Source organism: Poecilia formosa, unplaced genomic scaffold, assembly GCF_000485575.1.
Source record: "Poecilia formosa unplaced genomic scaffold, Poecilia_formosa-5.1.2 Scaffold2, whole genome shotgun sequence".
NCBI classification, from domain to species: domain Eukaryota; kingdom Metazoa; phylum Chordata; class Actinopteri; order Cyprinodontiformes; family Poeciliidae; genus Poecilia; species Poecilia formosa.
The window spans coordinates 532,164-550,204 of NW_006799941.1; the positions used below are offsets into that span (position 1 = coordinate 532,164).

At 36.8% G+C, this 18,041-nt stretch overlaps 1 protein-coding gene across 2 annotated transcripts in view; it reads left to right on the forward strand.

Moving 5' to 3' along the window:
- LOC103135478 (potassium voltage-gated channel subfamily D member 3-like) overlaps positions 1–18,041 on the forward strand; it is an 88,794-nt gene extending 70,753 nt beyond the window's left edge. Inside the window, exons 3-7 of one of the 2 annotated variants that reach the window (XM_007548228.2) lie at positions 739–901; positions 7,396–7,497; positions 11,794–11,886; positions 13,387–13,646; positions 14,686–18,041. In XM_007548228.2, coding sequence (XP_007548290.1) covers positions 739–901; positions 7,396–7,497; positions 11,794–11,886; positions 13,387–13,646; positions 14,686–14,923 — 856 coding nt within the window. In that variant the 3' untranslated portion in view covers positions 14,924–18,041. The remainder of the gene's footprint in view (positions 1–738; positions 902–7,395; positions 7,498–11,793; positions 11,887–13,386; positions 13,647–14,685) is intronic. The other variant, XM_016669828.1, reaches the window with a different exon arrangement.

An 18,041-nucleotide genomic window follows, 5' to 3' on the forward strand; every position in this document is an offset into this window, starting at 1 on the left:
TCACTTACCTTAGTTAAGGTCAGGGTCTGGCCTCCTTCTGATTGTTCAACAATAAGAAAGAAATGAGAGTTTCTTGGTGAAATAAGCCCTGACCAAAAGGAACACAAAGGCTCGTTTTTCATTTGCATACAAAGATTTAGGGAAATTTTTCTTTTATTTTTGAGGAGACTAAAGCATAATCTTTTGGAAAGTGTGTGTCTAATTTCATCTGGTATAAAACTAGCATAGCATTTCAGTATAAGAACATACAGTAGCATAGAATTGAGCAGCAGAAGAATGATCCGCAACAAAAAGGTTTTGGAGTGGTCTAGTCAAATTCCAGACTTAAATCCAATTGAAGTGCTGTAATGTTACCATAAGCAGGCTGATCATGAGCAAAAACTCTCCATGTGGCTGCTTTAAAAGATTTCTGTAAAACAGAGCCGGCCAAACATTTCATTGTAAAATACTTATGTTAATCATTGCAAATGCTTGATGGCGATTGTTGCTGCCAAGGGCGGCAAAACCAGCTATTTGTTAGGGGCAATTGCTTTTTCACCTTTGTCCAACTTTGTTTGGAAGGATTTTTTTCTTTTACTCAATTAAATCTATATGTGATATTTACTCAATTTATCTTTGTGCAACAATAAAACGTATTGGTTAACAGGAAAACAGAAACAAAAGAAATCTATGAGGGAAAAACACTTCCTTCACATCTTTGTATGCGCTTTAAATTGAATTCTTCTCATTTCCCTTTAGCTACGGAGACATGGTCCCGAAGACAATTGCTGGAAAGATCTTTGGCTCCATCTGCTCCCTGAGCGGCGTGCTGGTGATTGCTCTTCCCGTCCCTGTCATCGTGTCCAACTTTAGCCGCATCTACCACCAGAACCAGCGGGCAGACAAACGTCGAGCTCAGAAGGTGAAGCTTGCCGTCTCTAAAAAGTGTATGCAGCCATGTTACCTAATTTAAAGGGAAGGCAGGTTGTGAATTTTAGAAAAAATAAAGGATTGGGATGAAATATCTATTGAGCTCATAAGATTAAATGGAAGATTGAGATTATAATTTTTTTATATATATATAAACATTGTGTGTTTAAAAACTAATCACAAACGTCAGACCTTCAGAATAATTCGGTATAGTCCAATGACTGCAAATTTGTTTGTTTCTTGTCACATGGAAACTAATTTAAAAGCCGTACAGATGCACAATTCTTTTCTTTCAGACACATAGACAGATGCACACTTTAGTTCGAAGTGCTAAATATTACTCAGCCACTCACCACAGTTCCCCTGTAGGCTTGACCTTTCCACAAGGCTAGATAAGAGTGCTATTAAGTTGGGGAGCGGCCACTGATAGCTAATTGACAAGAGGAATGTCTGATTTGAGTCCACATTAATGAATGCTCTGATTTGAACCTCTTCAAACATAATGCACTGACCTCCCTTACATCTCAATAATGTGAAGGTGAACTGAGCCTGTGGCTCCCAACACGGTAATTTATTGGTTGTCCTTTAGCATAGAAATTGAAATGGTATATGAATACCACAACGTGTTTTTAATTATATATTTCCGATAATTACAGAGTCTGTAAGCGATACATTCCATTAATTGAGAGAGGAGATTGGAATAAATAAGTGTTCACTTCATCCTGCTCTTTTTCAAACAGAAAAGTAGCAATAGGATTATTATTTTGTTCTAAGTTAAGAATGCACGTTTACTCTTATCCTGCAGGTTACTTGTTTTTCAACTAGTTTTAAATAAAAAATAAATAAATAAATAAATAAATACATGGGTAAATAAATAAGGGTCGACTCAAAGTATAATTTATCTGACTGGAAGTGAAGATGAAGGGAAGAAATAAGAAAACACACAAATGTTAATACTTTTTCAAGTTCGTGAACACAAATATCTCATATTTGTTTTCTGTGATAACTATAAACAATGTTTATTGACAAGCAAAATAAGAGCAAGGTAGTGCACTCCTCTATAGTACGGGTAAGTCAAGGCAGGTTAAATTATTGTACAATATATCACCCCAGCAGTGAGCAGTGTTCAGTACAGATCCCCAATGTATTCCCTCATGCTGCTGGTGAAGGCCAGGGGGCTGAGATTGATGGAGGAGGACCAGCATGGGCCGTTCTAGACAGGGGCCAGTGTCCCTGTAACAACTGGTGATGGCCCCTGAACTGAAGATATAACACTAAATCAATTTCCTATGAATATGTGTTCCAGCAGAGAAAGTGTAAATAATTGGTCCCTTGGACAAATTGAATTTAACAGTGTTTTTGGCAATGAATTAAGTAGTTGCACTTTGAGCTTCAGTTCAGTTGTGATCACAGTTTTCATCTGCTAAATCAGGAGTCTGCAACTCCTGATCTCACTTAACACGTTAAACAATGTAGTATTGCCTCTTTTATTTATTTGTCTGTTTGCTTGCCTTTTTTGTGTGTGTGTTTGTTTGGTTTTACTTTATTTTCCCAGTAGAGCACTTTCAGATGCTGAGAAAAACATGAAGCATGAGTCACTCATCTGGAGTGCTCTGTATTTTCTGTTGTGACCGTATACTTATCTGGTGAAAGCTCACAACTTCAAAATGTTAACAGGTCACTAACAAATTACTGGGTTTTTGTAAGCTGTTTTTATTCACACATGAGCAAACATTCCCCTGACATGTCACCTGTATTTTGTCTGCGTCACGATTTAAAGAAACAGACTGAGGACAGAAAAGAGGGAGATGGGGGATCTAACTCTGTCCGTCTTTCTTTCTGTCCTCCTTTACTGCAGCTCTCCTGGCCTCTCCATCCTCCTGTTTGTCTTCATTCTTTTATGACAACTCTCTGCTTCAGGCACCTTTTACAATTACGAATTCATCTAGAAATTTTACTTCACAAAAAGCTCTTTTCACATAGTAATTGTTGTCTTTCAGAAAATTTCAAATTGAGCTTAATGACAGTGATTGTCTGCTAACTGTGACAGTGTGTGGCTTAGTGCACAGCATATTATCCTTTCTTCATATTTAGTAACCTGCTGAGGACCTAACTGCCCATGAAAACAAACCCTGATATTTGGTCCTAATTTACCAATAAGTATAAAAGAGCTTGCAGAAAAGCTTCTTTTATTCATGCATAAATCAGTCGTGCAGCACTCACCATCAGAGTGATGGTGAGTGTCGAAGCAGTAAATGGATTGAGGTCACGCTCCTAATGGGACAGCAAAGTCAAGAGGAGCTACACTGCAACCTGGCAGGTTGTTGAGCAGGAGAGAAAAAATAATAATAAAAAGACGGGAAACGTGAGGGCAAACCAAGAAGACTACAGGATAAGGAGAGGAAGAGGAAGGAAGTTGAAAAAGAGGGAAAAATGAGACAGAGAGAGGACAAAGAAATCACACAAAGAATGACGGAGAGCCATAACACTGGCTTAAGAGAAGAGGGAATAGAGTAGTTCTAAGTAAGAGGTCAGCATTTCCAAAGTCAGCAGCCAAGATGCTCGACTTCAGGTCTGCGATTGGTGATAATGTAGCTGAAAGTTCAGGCTTTTTCTGTTCGGTCAACCAAATCAAGCATAATCACCTAAATCGATCTCCAGAATCTTACCTTTAACAGACCGTATACTGATTTATGTAAAATAACCTTTTCAGCCATGAATGTCTTCGTAATCAATCATGTGGCATTTATACTCAGAGACTGAAAAGCAACTTGTGGAAAGCATATATTTAAATAATGCTCGTATGGGTGTCTGGTGAGAGAGGCTGCCTTTCTATTTCATTAGAGGTCAGACGAAATGATGATGAATTGTGATCAATAAACAACGTCAATTAAATGAGAGCTACTTAAAAAAAATGAACCCAGAGCAGCTTATGTAGATAAGTGACAAATCTACAGAAAGTAATTAAAAATTAATTGTTGCCAGAATAAATAGAATCTAATTTGATAAATAATATTACATACAACATATAATAAACCATCCTGTGTGTTATTAAAGCTGGATGTACATACTTTCATTAAGATCAGCAAGACAAAATGATTATTTACTGTGATAAGCCACAGCTTTATTTGAGTATTATCTTTCTGTGGTTGAAATACTTACATGGATAAATAAAAGTAACATTTTTCTTGAAGTATTTCTTTTGTCAGTTCCCAAAGTGCTTAGGGCTGACTAACATTTTAGATTAGGAATCATTTTTACCTTAGCTAAAATGTTATATAAACGTTAAAAATGTAAGATTTTTGTTTTGTTTTGGTTTCCCTATTTTACAAACCAAATGGTTTATTTTGTCTTTTGGGAATTTAAAGACTCTTACTTATTGAGAATTTTGAGAAAATCTGGCTGTTGGGTTTATAAAAAATAGATGTTAATTTCTCAACTGGAAAATAAATCATGCATAGTGGACAGTGGATTACATTGATGCTTCTGTAATACCCATTCAGGGACTTTATATGACACATTCATCCCTCAATACTTCAGCCTGCCTTTGAACTTACTTCAGATGTTTATTAGGAAGGTTTTTCTTCTGAGATCACTGGTTCAGTGGGCGCTCAGAAAAACATCATTACAATCAAATCCAAACATCTCACACTTACCCATCAGAGTTAATTTTTATTTCATAATATTTCTCTTTTTTTGTTTCAGGCGATGCTTTTGATCAAGAAAAAAAAAACAGTGTGCAAAAAAACAGTTTTCACTTTCAACATCATATGCTTTTAGCTACATGAACAAAGAAAGAATGATTCATCTTGCTTCATTACGTTATTTTCACATGTCACGCACGCAGAAACACACATTACATATCAGGTCGAAGCTTTCCACACATCTTCACAGAATCCAGGGTTTGACTGGCAACTTCTGAGGCATCCAAACTTATTTCATTACTTTTGATTCACGTCTTGGAAGAAGAAATTGCTCCGTCTGTCTCCCACTTTCGAAATACGTTTATAGTGGAACGAAGGGGCAAGCAGGACAAGGTTAAAGAAATCACTCAACTCACGCGTCCACGAGCTGGGGAGGAAGTCACCCTAATATCCTCTTCATTTTAAAAAATGGCCCACGCTATTCCTCTCATTTCCTGTCTGTCTCCTTTGCTTTGTTCTGTTATCACACCAGCACTTTAAAACAGGTTTATCTTCTTCCCTCAGAACCAGGAAGATCTATGCAAAAAGTTAAATGCAGATTTTTCTCCCCTTAAGAATTAAAGTAATATGTTTGAATGTGGAGAAAAATAACATCAATTTGTGATGTCCTCATCAGCAGATGGAGTGGGATAATTAAATATTTTAAGCACCACACCAAGTGTGTAGAAGTGTCTTTTTCTTGTGATTTCCTCCTTAAGATAAATAGTCTGCTAGCATCTGAAAAAACAGATAACCTAGAATAGTTGTGAAACAAACAAGATTTGTTTTAATTCCCTAAAGCTTTGTGGTTTCTTGTTAGCTTCACAAAGCAATTCAGAGAAATTGTAAATTGCGCCAAAAGTGCAAAAGAAAAAAAAAAAAAAAGAATCAAATCAAGTCCAAGTTCCAATCTCCACTCTGACTTGCTACCTGATGCAGCACAGATGGAGCTCCAGCTTTCCTAATGTCAAACTGAGTGGAACCGAGGATTTGATGAGGACTTTTTAGCAGCACTTAGTTTGCAAATTTTCAAAAATTACATGACTTGATCATAAATTGCTGCAAAATGTGTGTCGTGGCTCATCAGTAACAGAAGCTTTCCAAGCTTTGGTGCATATACATAATCAACAACAAATTATGTACTGCTCTTCTGGTTGTGGATTTCAGAAACAGTTTCTGTTTCGCATCAATGTCTGCTGAGCTCCAAAAACTAACAATGAATGTTCCTACTCTACATGCTTTTGTGTGGTTTTTGTTTTCTCTCATTTTTACACTGGAATAACATGGATGAATCTTTAATAGGATTTTAAATGTATTATGTCATTTACAAGTGATACTTCTTGTGCTATCATAGTCCATCTGCATATGTAGCCACAGAAAGCTCTTCCAAGCGTGGATTAACTAGCCTAACTATGCCAGTACTGTTGATCAAACTTAATTGAAGACAGGCCCCACTGATCTTTAAAACATGTTCATCTGTTACATTTTCCCAGGCAAATATCTCAAAGTTTTATCATCTTGTGATTAATAATCACTTTTAGTTTCTTGCAGTGGAGAAATGTCTCTTCATTTTGAGAAAACCACTTGAAGTTGTTCTTGGCTGATGTATGTATCACTGAAACAAACAGTATAAAGTCTAACCAGTGTAAAACGTTGATCCACTGTTTCCTGGTAATAATCCTGGTCCAAATTTTCATGAAAACAATCCACATGTATATGATGCATATTAAGACTTGGCATTGAATTGGCGCATGATATATTGCCATCAAAACACAATATTATCAATAAAATAAGACAATAATAGCAGAAAGTAAGAATCGATCGTCTAAGTCTATGGAACAAGAGATATTTTCTTTCTTGTCTGTTTCCTTTGCTTTGTTCTGTTGTCACATCGGCACTTTGAAACACGTTTATCTTCTGGTAAATCCATAGATACGACAGACTCAAAATGACAAACTTTTAATGTTAGGATTTTCTTCAAACATTTTCAATAAGAGGACAGAAACGAAAGTAGTAAAATACATTCACAGTGCCGTGAAAATGTATTTCTTCCCATGAAATTGTTGTTAGAAGTTGTTAGTTGTTAGAAGTTGCAGAATATTAATTGGATGAAAATATAATATATTACTTTAGGAACATGAACGCTTCTCTTTCAGTTTAAGTCTGTGTTTTGATAAGCTGACCTCACTCACTGAAGTTTTCCGTTTCAGACGTTTAAGACGATTTTCAGTGGCAACACATTGCTATAACTTAGTGAAATCCCAGAATACATCCCATTCAAAAATTATTTAGAGTTTGCCATGTGAGGGAACTTTCTTTTTCTCTCTTTTGCTTTGCACAAAGACATTCTCTAAAACTCATTTTGGATAAGCCAGGCCTCAGGGCCCAACATCACTCTTACTCTTGTGGTTTTAATGGAAGTTAATCCCTGCTGCAAGGTCTCTGTGTCTGTAGAAAAGTGAAAAGTAGCAAAAGGATGCTGTTACAGCAACATAAAAATGTCCATGGACCCAAAACTAAATGTTCAGCAATCCCATATGGATGAATTATGTTTGATACCACATACTTTTTGAAGGATGTTAGTGAGCATTCCCCTCCAGACACAGAGACGGCTTTCATCACATTAAAAGAAGAAAAACCCCAACGAAAAGCAAGCAGCACTTCTTGGACAGCTGCGAAAATTACTATGCAGTTTTGGTGAATAGTTGGCAGACTCTTTTCATTAAATAAAGCCTTAGTCATCTTCCACGACCTCCCGTCCACCTTATCTGACAATCTGACCTCCTTCTCTTCCCACTTCCAGAAAGCCAGACTGGCCAGGATAAGAATAGCCAAGTCTGGCAGCGCCAACGCCTTCCTCCAGAGCAAGCACAACGGACTCCTCAACGAGCTGCTGGAGCTGACGGTGAGAAAACCCTCCGATGCTCTTTGACACAGAAACAGAAAGAAAGAAAGAAAAGGCATTTTCAGATGTTTTCATTAAAGCTGATGTGCTGTGCCAGCAGATTGTATTTCCATTTTATACATTAATATTATTGTTCCTGGTTAAACAACCCTCTGCTAATTATTTCAGTCCATTGCAACTCAATCGCTTGGAGGCAACAGCTTCACATATGAACTACAAACAAATACACAAGCAAAACACCAACAATTATTGCCACAATTAACCAAAGAGTAATTTAAAAGTAATTTAGAGGCTATAAAAGAGCAGCAGAATCAGAAGTCATTAAATTCTTGTCGTCAAACTGGGCTTGGCTGATAGTAAGGGAGTTATGTGTATAATCCTCTGCAGTCTGTGTTATCGGCATAATCACACTGAGTGCCTTTCCTTGTTGTCTTTCAGAGAGTTGATTTAATTCCCTTGTGTGGACCTATGAGAATAGGATTTGCTTTGTGTTGCTTGTTGAGGAGCTCTTGATGATAATTAAATGATTAGCACAATAAAAGGTTATAGAAAATGTGAAAATAAATCTGTGACTGAACAGGGTGATACTGGAAAGAGTGGAGCTTTTGTTTCGACCCTGTTCTTTCCCGAAACATGAGCACTCTGCTTTCTCAGACTCGGGTAAAAAAAAATAAAAATCCTTTGGTGTAAGCGAAGAGCTATTAGCTTGTCAGTCATAATTTACAGTGTTGCTTCCAAAATGTTCACCGTGATTACAGCCTGCTCTGAGAAACACTGAACCAACAACGAGAAGGAAAGAAAAAACTGCTTTTTCCTGTGAGCCAGAAGGATGAAGGAACACTGTAGCTTGAAGACAGTACACAGTTTTAATATTTGATTATTTTGTTGACGGTAAAACTAACAAGAAAAACTTCCACCATGAATTTGCAATCAGGATGCTGTGCAAAATATTTGGAGCTAAGAGTGGGTGGGTGTCTGGTTTGGCTATGTTTTAATAAAATCTGTAAACTGTAGCATGCATTTGTATTCAACTCTCCTTATGATGATAATCCTGAATAAAATTAATTAATATCAACTACTAAAGTTAAGTAAACTTTAGAAAGCATGCAGAATGCTTTGTGTAGAAGGATCTAAAAGTTGCAGGACACCGGCCCTCAAGGTCTGTTTTTTCAGCTGTCAAACTATTTCCTCCATATGCTTTTAAATGCATCGGTATCCACCTGCACATATCAGGCAACCTGTTTTTTTGGTACAGCAGATGTTCAGCCCTGCTCCTTTCCACTTTTATGTTTAGCTTAAAAAAAAAAAAACCTCACAACCACCATGGAAAGAAAATGTGTTTGGTAATGCATGAGCAAATTGCCCATATCCTTCCCATCCAGTGCATCACTCCTGCTTTCAGTGACATACTCTGTGATTTGCAGATGGCTACCAAAATCCATTTGGATCTAATCGAGTCCAGTGTGAAAGCTCCTGGGTGTCTGGAAGTGGTTGGAATTATCATATAAATCCCATCTGTGAGTGCTGAGCAAACCAGCCCGTCCCTCTGTGTGGGTCTGTGATGTGGCTGCCAGCGTCCTGGTGCATCAAATTACAGTGGTGTCGCCGCTGACAGTCAGTCAGTGGCGCTTCATGGGTCTGGGGTAGAAGTGAGGGTGGAATATATGACAAAATGACTGGTTCTCTCACAGCTTATAGTTAGATTAGAAGTTCACTGCAGGTCTGTTTGCATTCGGGTAATTTCATACTTTGACAGCCGTTTATTGGTTACACAAATCAGGAGCTCATTTTCACAGAGGGGGATTTATCGATTATGCTGTCAGGCTGGATGATGACCTCTCTAGGAGGCCATTACAGCTTTATCCATTTGAATGCTGATACCATAATATTTGCTTTTCATATCGAAGTGACACAGTTGCCTTTGTGTTCACATTTCGAGCCTGGCTGCTGATGGATCAAATGCTACAAGCATGTTTGTTTCTGAGCAAGTTCGAATGACATCATGATGGATGTTTTTTTTTTCTTTGTTTTGGAAGCAGGCAGATCATTGTGATGTTTCAGGGCAGCAGAGAGGAGTAGTGATTAGATATTTTAAGAGCTGCAATCTTTTTGCTGATCTAATGTTAACCAAACATGCTCCCTGTTTGTCTCAATTAGAGGTGAAAGCAGAAGCTCCTTTTTGGTGAAACTCCTTTATTCATTTATCTCTTGACTTGACTAATTCTTAAAGTTACCACTAAACTATAACATGTATGGCCCATTTAAAAAATTTAAAGTGTGTAATTTAGGCCAGTTTAAGACTGCTATCCTATTTCAAGCAACTGATGACCAGAGTCAAAAGTTTGTTGAACCACCTTTTTCTGCTATCTTATCATCATTTTCATCTCTACCAGTCGTGTATATTTAGAGACTAACATTTTTTTCTCCATAGATCTTTGCAAATTAGCCTAAATTTAGCTTTAATATGTATGTACTCTTGAAATACAAATCTTTGTTGAAGCCCTCTTTATTTACAATTCTTTGGACCAACTATTATCTGTTTGGACCAACTATTATCTGCAAATATGATTCCATATTTGAGCTTTTTATTACTCTTTTTTGTTTTTTTACGGCATATGTTATACTTTGAAACATAATCTTAAAACCCTCAAGGCAGCTAAGCACATAACTTCCACTTTGTGGTGGAGTTAGTTAACAGAGATTTACCACAACTGGGAAAAACACAGCAACTTATCCAGTTACTGTATATCAAATTAAATTCATAAATTTTCACAATGATGGAAATAATAAAAAAGCTGGCCAATTTTATAAAATATTTACTCAAATTTAATTAGATATTTTTTGTTTGTTTGTCTCCTGCAGCAAGCTACAGCTGATGGTTCAATGCTCAGATGCCTTGTTATTAAAGAGCCAAATCAGTTAACAGGATTGAGAATAACTTGGTTTTGACAGAATAGTCCTCTGTATACACACACACACACACACACAGACACACACACGTGCAAACAAACAAATACAGGAAGATGAAAAGCTTTATTATTCGCTGTCAGCAGGTTGTAAACAGGTTTTGAAAGTACCATGAATGACATTTCGTCTGTGAAGCTAGTTTTGTGTTTGCTTTTTTGGATTCTTCTTTTTCAGAAAGAAAATTATTTTCCCTGCAGCCATCATTTGGGACTTTATTTGAAGTTATTTTTTTTGTCCTCTTCAACAAGAACAAGGATTATTTGACTTTCAAATAGACAGTTGACAGAGAGGATGATCACCGCTTGGCTAACTTGACTGCCAAACTGAACAGATCATAAAAATGAAATAAACCTTTACTTCACCAGCTTTCACAGTGGAACTTTTGAGCAGATGGGGCACTCAGTCCACCACAAATAGTTTCCATTCCATAAAATGAAAAGAGTTTTGAAAAAGTTGACCAGTAAACAGAGTGAAAATCCAAACAGTTACCAGCAACAGATATTATCCTTTTCCTGTGATCTGGATGATATTGTAGATGGAGCGTCGAGCCTTAAACCTTTGTGTTTGGAGGACAGCGCCACAAATCATCACTTGATCAGAAATTGTTTTGTTCTGCAGCCCACATCACTGTATTGTTCATGTTCCTGGAATGTGAATAAGAGTCCTTGGACTGCAAAGCCTCCTACCCAAATCCTCCTGAGTAACAATGAAAGCTGCAAGTAGATAATTAATTTATTTTCTCTTTTCGTTTTTTGCCAAATCTGATTACTTTGAGGCTAAGCTTTATTAGAGATGCTGACTCAAAAACAAGTGCTGTTTGGAGAAATTTCCATCAGCCATTCCAACAGTTATTTTCCTCTCTTTTAGACTTCAGTAGCTATTCAGCTGAATGTAACATGTAATAACACTCAGTGGGAACATCAATAATTTAGCGAGAAAGCTGACAATAACACCTTTTTAGAATTAATGCCTTTTGTTCAATAAAATAAAAGTGGAAATTGTTTTGATGGGTTTTTTTTTCAAGTAACTGGATCACAGGAAACACAGAGGTAAGTAAGTATTTTAAAAAAACTCAAAAAAGTAATATTTATGGCTAAAGCATCAATGCCCATCAAGCAGAAAAGTAATTATTTACATCAGTACAATTATTGCTCATTATGAAAAGACAAAAGGTTTAACAAGTTAAAGGAATCAAAGAAAGCGTAATTTTCCTTTCTACATATTTTTGATTGAGCAATTATTAAAGCCTCTTCTTAGGAACATTATCCAGACTGTGGCATGTCATTTGACTCATTTTGATAAGATAGCTGTCTGTGTGTTGTTACTCAGGGTTCAGAAGAAGATGAGCAGAAGCTGATAAAGTCCACCTCCCTGTTAGAGAGCCAACACCACCACCTGCTGCACTGTCTGGAGAAAACTACAGTGAGAACGCCTCTCTGTTTCACTTTAAACACTCACTCAAGTGTTTATTCACATCTTGTTCAGAAACAGGTTGTTAACTATTTAAGCTGGAAGTACATATTTAATATTAAAAAAAAAAAAAGGCATACAGTTCAGCTGCGCTGCAGACTCTTCTCGCTGTGACAGGCAATGAACACTTTTTGTTCATGTAATGGTACCTTGTTGGAAGTGTTGACATTGACTGACGCTGGGAGCGTAGATCTAAAAAAAGACTTGAGGGAGTTTTGCTGCCGTTAGATACGTCTATCACTTTGACAGTACAGTTAACCCACTCACTGAATCTGAGTGTCGAAGTCAGTCAGAAGCAGAAAAGGAAGCGTTGGGAGAAATACTTTAAAATGTTTACATGTCAGTTTGACAGTGAACATGTGACACAGCGGGGCTGTCGGAGAAGAAAAGGTAGTAGGAACTTATGCTGTGCAGCGAGAAATGTGCGGAATATGCATGTTATCAACGGTTACTGAGGGAGAAGAATAGAAAACCAACAAAGTTTTTTAATTCAGGAGGTCTTTAGCTGCATAAGATGTACGCTAACTTACATATTGTGTGAGCAGTAGTCTGGAGTCCTCCTTCAATTAAATCTGGAGAGTAAATGACAGAAACAAACTGGAAGAGGCCAGTATCAATATATTATAGGTCTTTCATACTAAAAGACTAGTTGTTATCACTGAAAGTAAGCTATCTTTATGACTTTCACAAACCACATTTTAAAACATTAAACAATGATGTAAAAAAATATTTTCCTCCATAGAAATGTCTTCTGTTTTGCCATTTTAATGCTTCCCATCATTAAGCACATTCTGATATCCAACAACTGCCCATGTGAATAGAAAATGCAGTACTTAATTTACAATTTTTCTTATTAACATAAATAGTTTCCCCCAACCAGCCTAGTGTGAATATAATGCCACTCTTGTTACATAATGAATTAGTTATCATTAATGTGATTAACCACATTTTTGTGATGTAAGCTTAATTTTTCAAAACCTATAGAATTGTCATAATCGAAGGAATCATGAATTTTGGTCTCTAGCAGAAAACCTTAAGACAGAATATGAGGCAATAACTAGAAAGTCACATTCTGGATGAACAAAAAAACAGCCACAGGATGATTGTGGAGTAGCCTGTTCAAAGTCCAGATAAAAATCTCATGGAGACATTTGGCCTAAACTGAAATTAGCTGTTCATGCTCAAATTGTGGCTGAATTAAACCAGTTCTTCAGCCATAATCCAGTGCAGAAGATTGCAGGTGTGGTGACCAAGAGTGACACAAACAAAAACAGAAGAGATCTGTAAGGGGGCAATCACTTTTTACGCTTTATGACAAACAGCCAAAATAGTAAGCTAAAAAAATATTTTTAGAGGAGAGTCATTCTAAAAGTTTCCATTTGAAAATAAACTGCATTTAACATTGTGCTCCGTTTTTTTTTTTTTTTTCTGGAACCGTTGTGTCTTTTTCAGGCCCATGAGTTTGTGGATGAGCAGGTGTACGAGCAGAACTGTTTGGAAACAGCACTGCAGACCTATCCATCACACAGTCCCTCAATAGCCAGCCACAACAGTCCTGCGGTGACCTGCTGTGGCGCAAGTGGAAAGAAAAATACTCCACTGCCCAATGCCAACCTGCCCCTTGCGAACCCAGTCCCATCACACCGGGGCCCGCTGCAGGAGCTCAGCGCTCTTCACATACAGAGCGCTGACCCACTGTCACACACAAGCAGGTGAAATTGAGCAGAAAAAGCTTGAAAGTTTCAGCAGGGTTTTAGGTCTGAGGATGTTGAGTCAACTGTGTCACTTGTGGTAACTGGCCACAAAGACCTCACTTTCATAAATTTGAGGGTTATTTTTTATTTTTTATTCACTCCATTGAAAGTTTATTTATGCAACAACAATAATTGGTCATAATACATTATTATAAAGTTGCATAGGTAATGCATATTTCAAAGAGATGCTAAATTGAGAACATTAGTAAGGACATTTTTAAATATTTGAATATCTGTAATTTATTTATACCGGAGTTGTGACAGAACTTATGTGTCAGTGTTCACATTTATTTTGTGCCTTTAATTCTATAGAATAGGTTTAGAGTGCCATTAATTTTATAAACAGGATTTATGTTAACCATAAATGCATATCTGGGTAGGTGAAAGAATGAATATTAGGTCTTTACTCCAAAAGATAAGTGAAGGGTTGTAATTGCAAATCAATCCACTAGAGGACACTGTTTAGCTGCTTATATTGCAACCTTACTGAATGTTGATTCTAAAACATCTGGAAACAACAGCACCTTGAAAATACGGAAATAGAAAATAGGATGTTCTCCTAATATGAGAGGTTTAAAAATAGATTATTTAAGCTTTATGTTACCAGTATAAAACCTCATTGAGATTAAAAACTTATTTTTCAACAAAAAAGAGATTTTACTTGAAGCAGCAATAAATACGACACAAAAAGTTCTACACATAAAAAAATGACAGGCTATGAAAGACAGATAAATGTCTTTGAATTCACGTCAAGAACTTTAAGTTTGGATGGAAAAACCACTTGATGAGATAAATTCAACAAGCAGTTGAAAATTTTACATATATATTCCATGACTAGTATCTATACCAAGTTTATGTGAGTTTTTAGATTATTATTTTTTTTTTGTTTATTTATCAAACACATGTCATTTAAAGTTCAACAAAAATTTTAACTTTAATTTTCTAACTGAACTCTTGAACAGCCACTCATGGTCTCTTTTTCTTTCTTCTCTAAAAGCCGCTCAAACCTCAATCTGAGAACTGACGAGAGCAAAAGGGTCAACTGCAAAAGCGGCCGCATCACTACGGCCATCATCAGCCTCCCTAGGCCTCCCGCTTTGGCCCCTGACGCTGACGGCCTCCACGGGCCACCGCAGAGAAGGCCGCCGCCGCCTCTGGGTCACCCAGCGGCTCCCAGCATCCAGACCACAACAAGCTCCGCTGGTACCAACATCGTCAAAGTCTCAGCTTTGTGATTCCCAGCTGGGCTGATGTCACTCAGCAGGAGGCAGAGAAGGGACAGAGGAGGTAACACAACAGCTGTTGTTGAATGCACTGTGTCCCCTGCTCACAGGGTCGGCGATCAAAGAGCTGTGCTCCAGAACTGAGGAGAAATCACTCGTGGACTTTAGAAATTTGAACTGAGAATGTCGCACTTGTCATTTTGTGTATGTACTGTAGATACGGAGAGACTTGATGCATTTCTAATAGTTTCTTAAATCAGATGTCTTACTGGTAAAAAAAAAGAAAAGAAAAAGAACAAAAGTTGTGCAGTTAGAGCCTCAGCACAGGCTGACACAAGCTAAGTTTAAAATGAAATCATCACAATGATATTTGACTTTAAATATTAAAGACAGATAAAGATGTTGATTGTGTTTATTGTAATTTTATTGCTCTTGTTTGTGCTCTGTGTTGTTGTGTTAAAGTACTTTTGGCCTCAGAGATGTATTAGAAGTTTTCTTTATTCTTTCAATTCACATTGCCCAAAGCTGCTGACTGTCTTAGTTGCCTTAGATTGGGCTCTAAATTCTTCAAACTCAAGGAAATGTCCAAGAAAGTGTAACAGTAAACACTGATGGGGAAAAAGTGTTCATCCCCTTAACCAGTTTCCTCAAATTTTTGTTATTTTAATCAAATTTTACAAAGATAACATGAGTAAATATGAAAAGCAATTGCCACCTTAGTCTATTTACTGTTAGATTCAGCCTTGGCAGCAACAACCGCTATAAAGCTTTGAGTCTATTACATCGCTGTAGAGAAACTTCAACCTGTTGTTCATTTAAGACATATTTTAATTCAACTACACTGGAGCATCTCAATTGGATTTAAGTTTGGATGTTGACTAGGCCACACAAAAGCTTTAATTTTGTTGTTTTTTTTGTTTGTTTTTTTTAATAATCCCGCTCCAGAGTGAGATTGAGTTTAAAGCTGCATAATTTCTGAAAGAAAACATCTTTTTTACATCCATTATGGCGAGTCAGTGAGGTCTTGAAGTGGCACAGAAAATACTGAAGAAATCCATAAAAGGGACAATACCTTTCCTCAACAGCATAACTCTTTTTGATGAAAGTTTTATATATTTAAAAAAAAAAATAGGATTGAGGTGGATATTGGGCACAAACATTTTAAAGTTTTATAATGCTGTGGTTGCAATTAGTCATTCAAATAAACACTGTAGATCTAAAATAATTAATGATGTATGGAGTTTTGAAAGAGAAGCACATGTTTATGTGGTTTATACGCTTACATAAATATTTCAAATTCAGATTACAGATCTATTAATATGATTCAACTTAAACCAAAGGGAAAAAAAACATTTCTAAAACATTTAAAAGGAAATTCTGGACACCAAAAGGTTTATTATTACTTCTGTAGGATTTTTTTTCAGTACCTTTTAACAAGCAAGTTTATGTCATAAACAGATAAGAACAACCACCAAAAACATTCAGACTTTTTTTTTTTTCATTTTTTGCAGTGACACAAAGGATGCATTTTGTGACTTCAGCATTTCTTTTGTAACATGTTTCTCTAATGTGCTAAAAACTTGAGAAGCTCTTAAGTTTCAAGACTGTCCACAGAGTAGCTGTTCAGTTCTCTGTCTCATGCTGGATGTCTAATTTTGGTCAAAGTCATGACTATTAATGAAGTATTCTTGACTAATTAGTGCTTAGATTTTATTTCACTTCGATGGCTTTTTGCTGTCGAGCCATTTACCTTGTGGGCTTTGTTCTCCATCATGCTTTACAATACAGAGATCACCAAAATGTGCCTGGGCTGCAGGAGGGATTAGACATGGAGGACATTTCAATAACACTCTTTATTCATGACAGTACTTTCAGGAGGTTTGGAAGAAAGTCCACTTCTCTGGATGGCAAGCCCCCGCACGAATGGATCGTCAAGATGCTTCCACATTACAGTAATTGTGGTGGCTTTCGTTGATTTTACAAGTTTCCCAAATAATTTGTAGCAGTAGTAGGTATTACTGTGTGAAGATGCACTTACCCCCACTTGCTGATGGTGTTTGATGAGATCTGCGCCGGTGGCAGCACATTTTTGTAGCAAACCTTCAAAGAGGAGATGGTTCTGGTGCTTTTGGACACTCATGGATGTCGTGAAGTCTTCTTGATTACTGGTGCACTTCTCACACTACAGTTTCAGACAACATTTCTTTCAATTATTCATATATGTAGCAATATTTTAAGGCAGAGGAATGAAGGAATATGCTGTTTGGTGGCGGTAACAATTGGTAACACAGTAAGACGATGGTTTCAAGCACTTATCTTCCCCTCTTCTGTGGCAATCATGCTATTGATTAGACTGATCAGAGAATTACAACACTTTCACAAGTTTACACGTGCTCACAGGATGACTCCTCATCACAAAAGCTGAACATTTGTGTCACTGCAAGAACTTTTTGCCATGCAAAACTATAACATAGATGTTTATGTTAAAGCCCAATGTGTTATTTACTGGTCTGGGTTAGGATTTTTTTTTTCCTTCTACAGCAGCTAAACAGCTAAAAGATTGAATGTGAAACCTTACAACTGCAAGAGGAGACTCAAGTTAAAATTCACTCCTTGCCTGCACCTAACTTTCCTCTAATTTCAACTTGTTAATAAGAAATTCTCCAAGTGCAACAGGTAAAAGATATCAATCCTGGTTATGCTGCAAAAAGCCAATAAATAACCCTGGAGGAGGGAGAATTTGTTTTAACAATATCAAACTTATAAAGAGACTGATTTATAATCTGAGAGTCTTTATAGAAGTATTACAACACAGGCAGAAAATGACTGAAAATTCCTGGATTTTTCTATATCAACATGCTGCATAATGATGACCATTTGAGCTGTTGTTTAAGCTAATTTGTGAATATTTGCCAACTGTGATGCAGTTATTTGTTTCAAAAAGTGTGTTAATTCACCTTTAAGTTTGCTTGGTTTGCAGTAGCAAATGCTGCTTGAATTATTTAATGTATTGAATCAATCATGAAGTGAATGTGTTTTTGCAGTGTTGGTGTATTTTATGTTACTTTTCTGTGTTTGTGCCAAAATTGATCACTTTTCTATCTTCTGTACAAAACAAAAAAACAAAAAA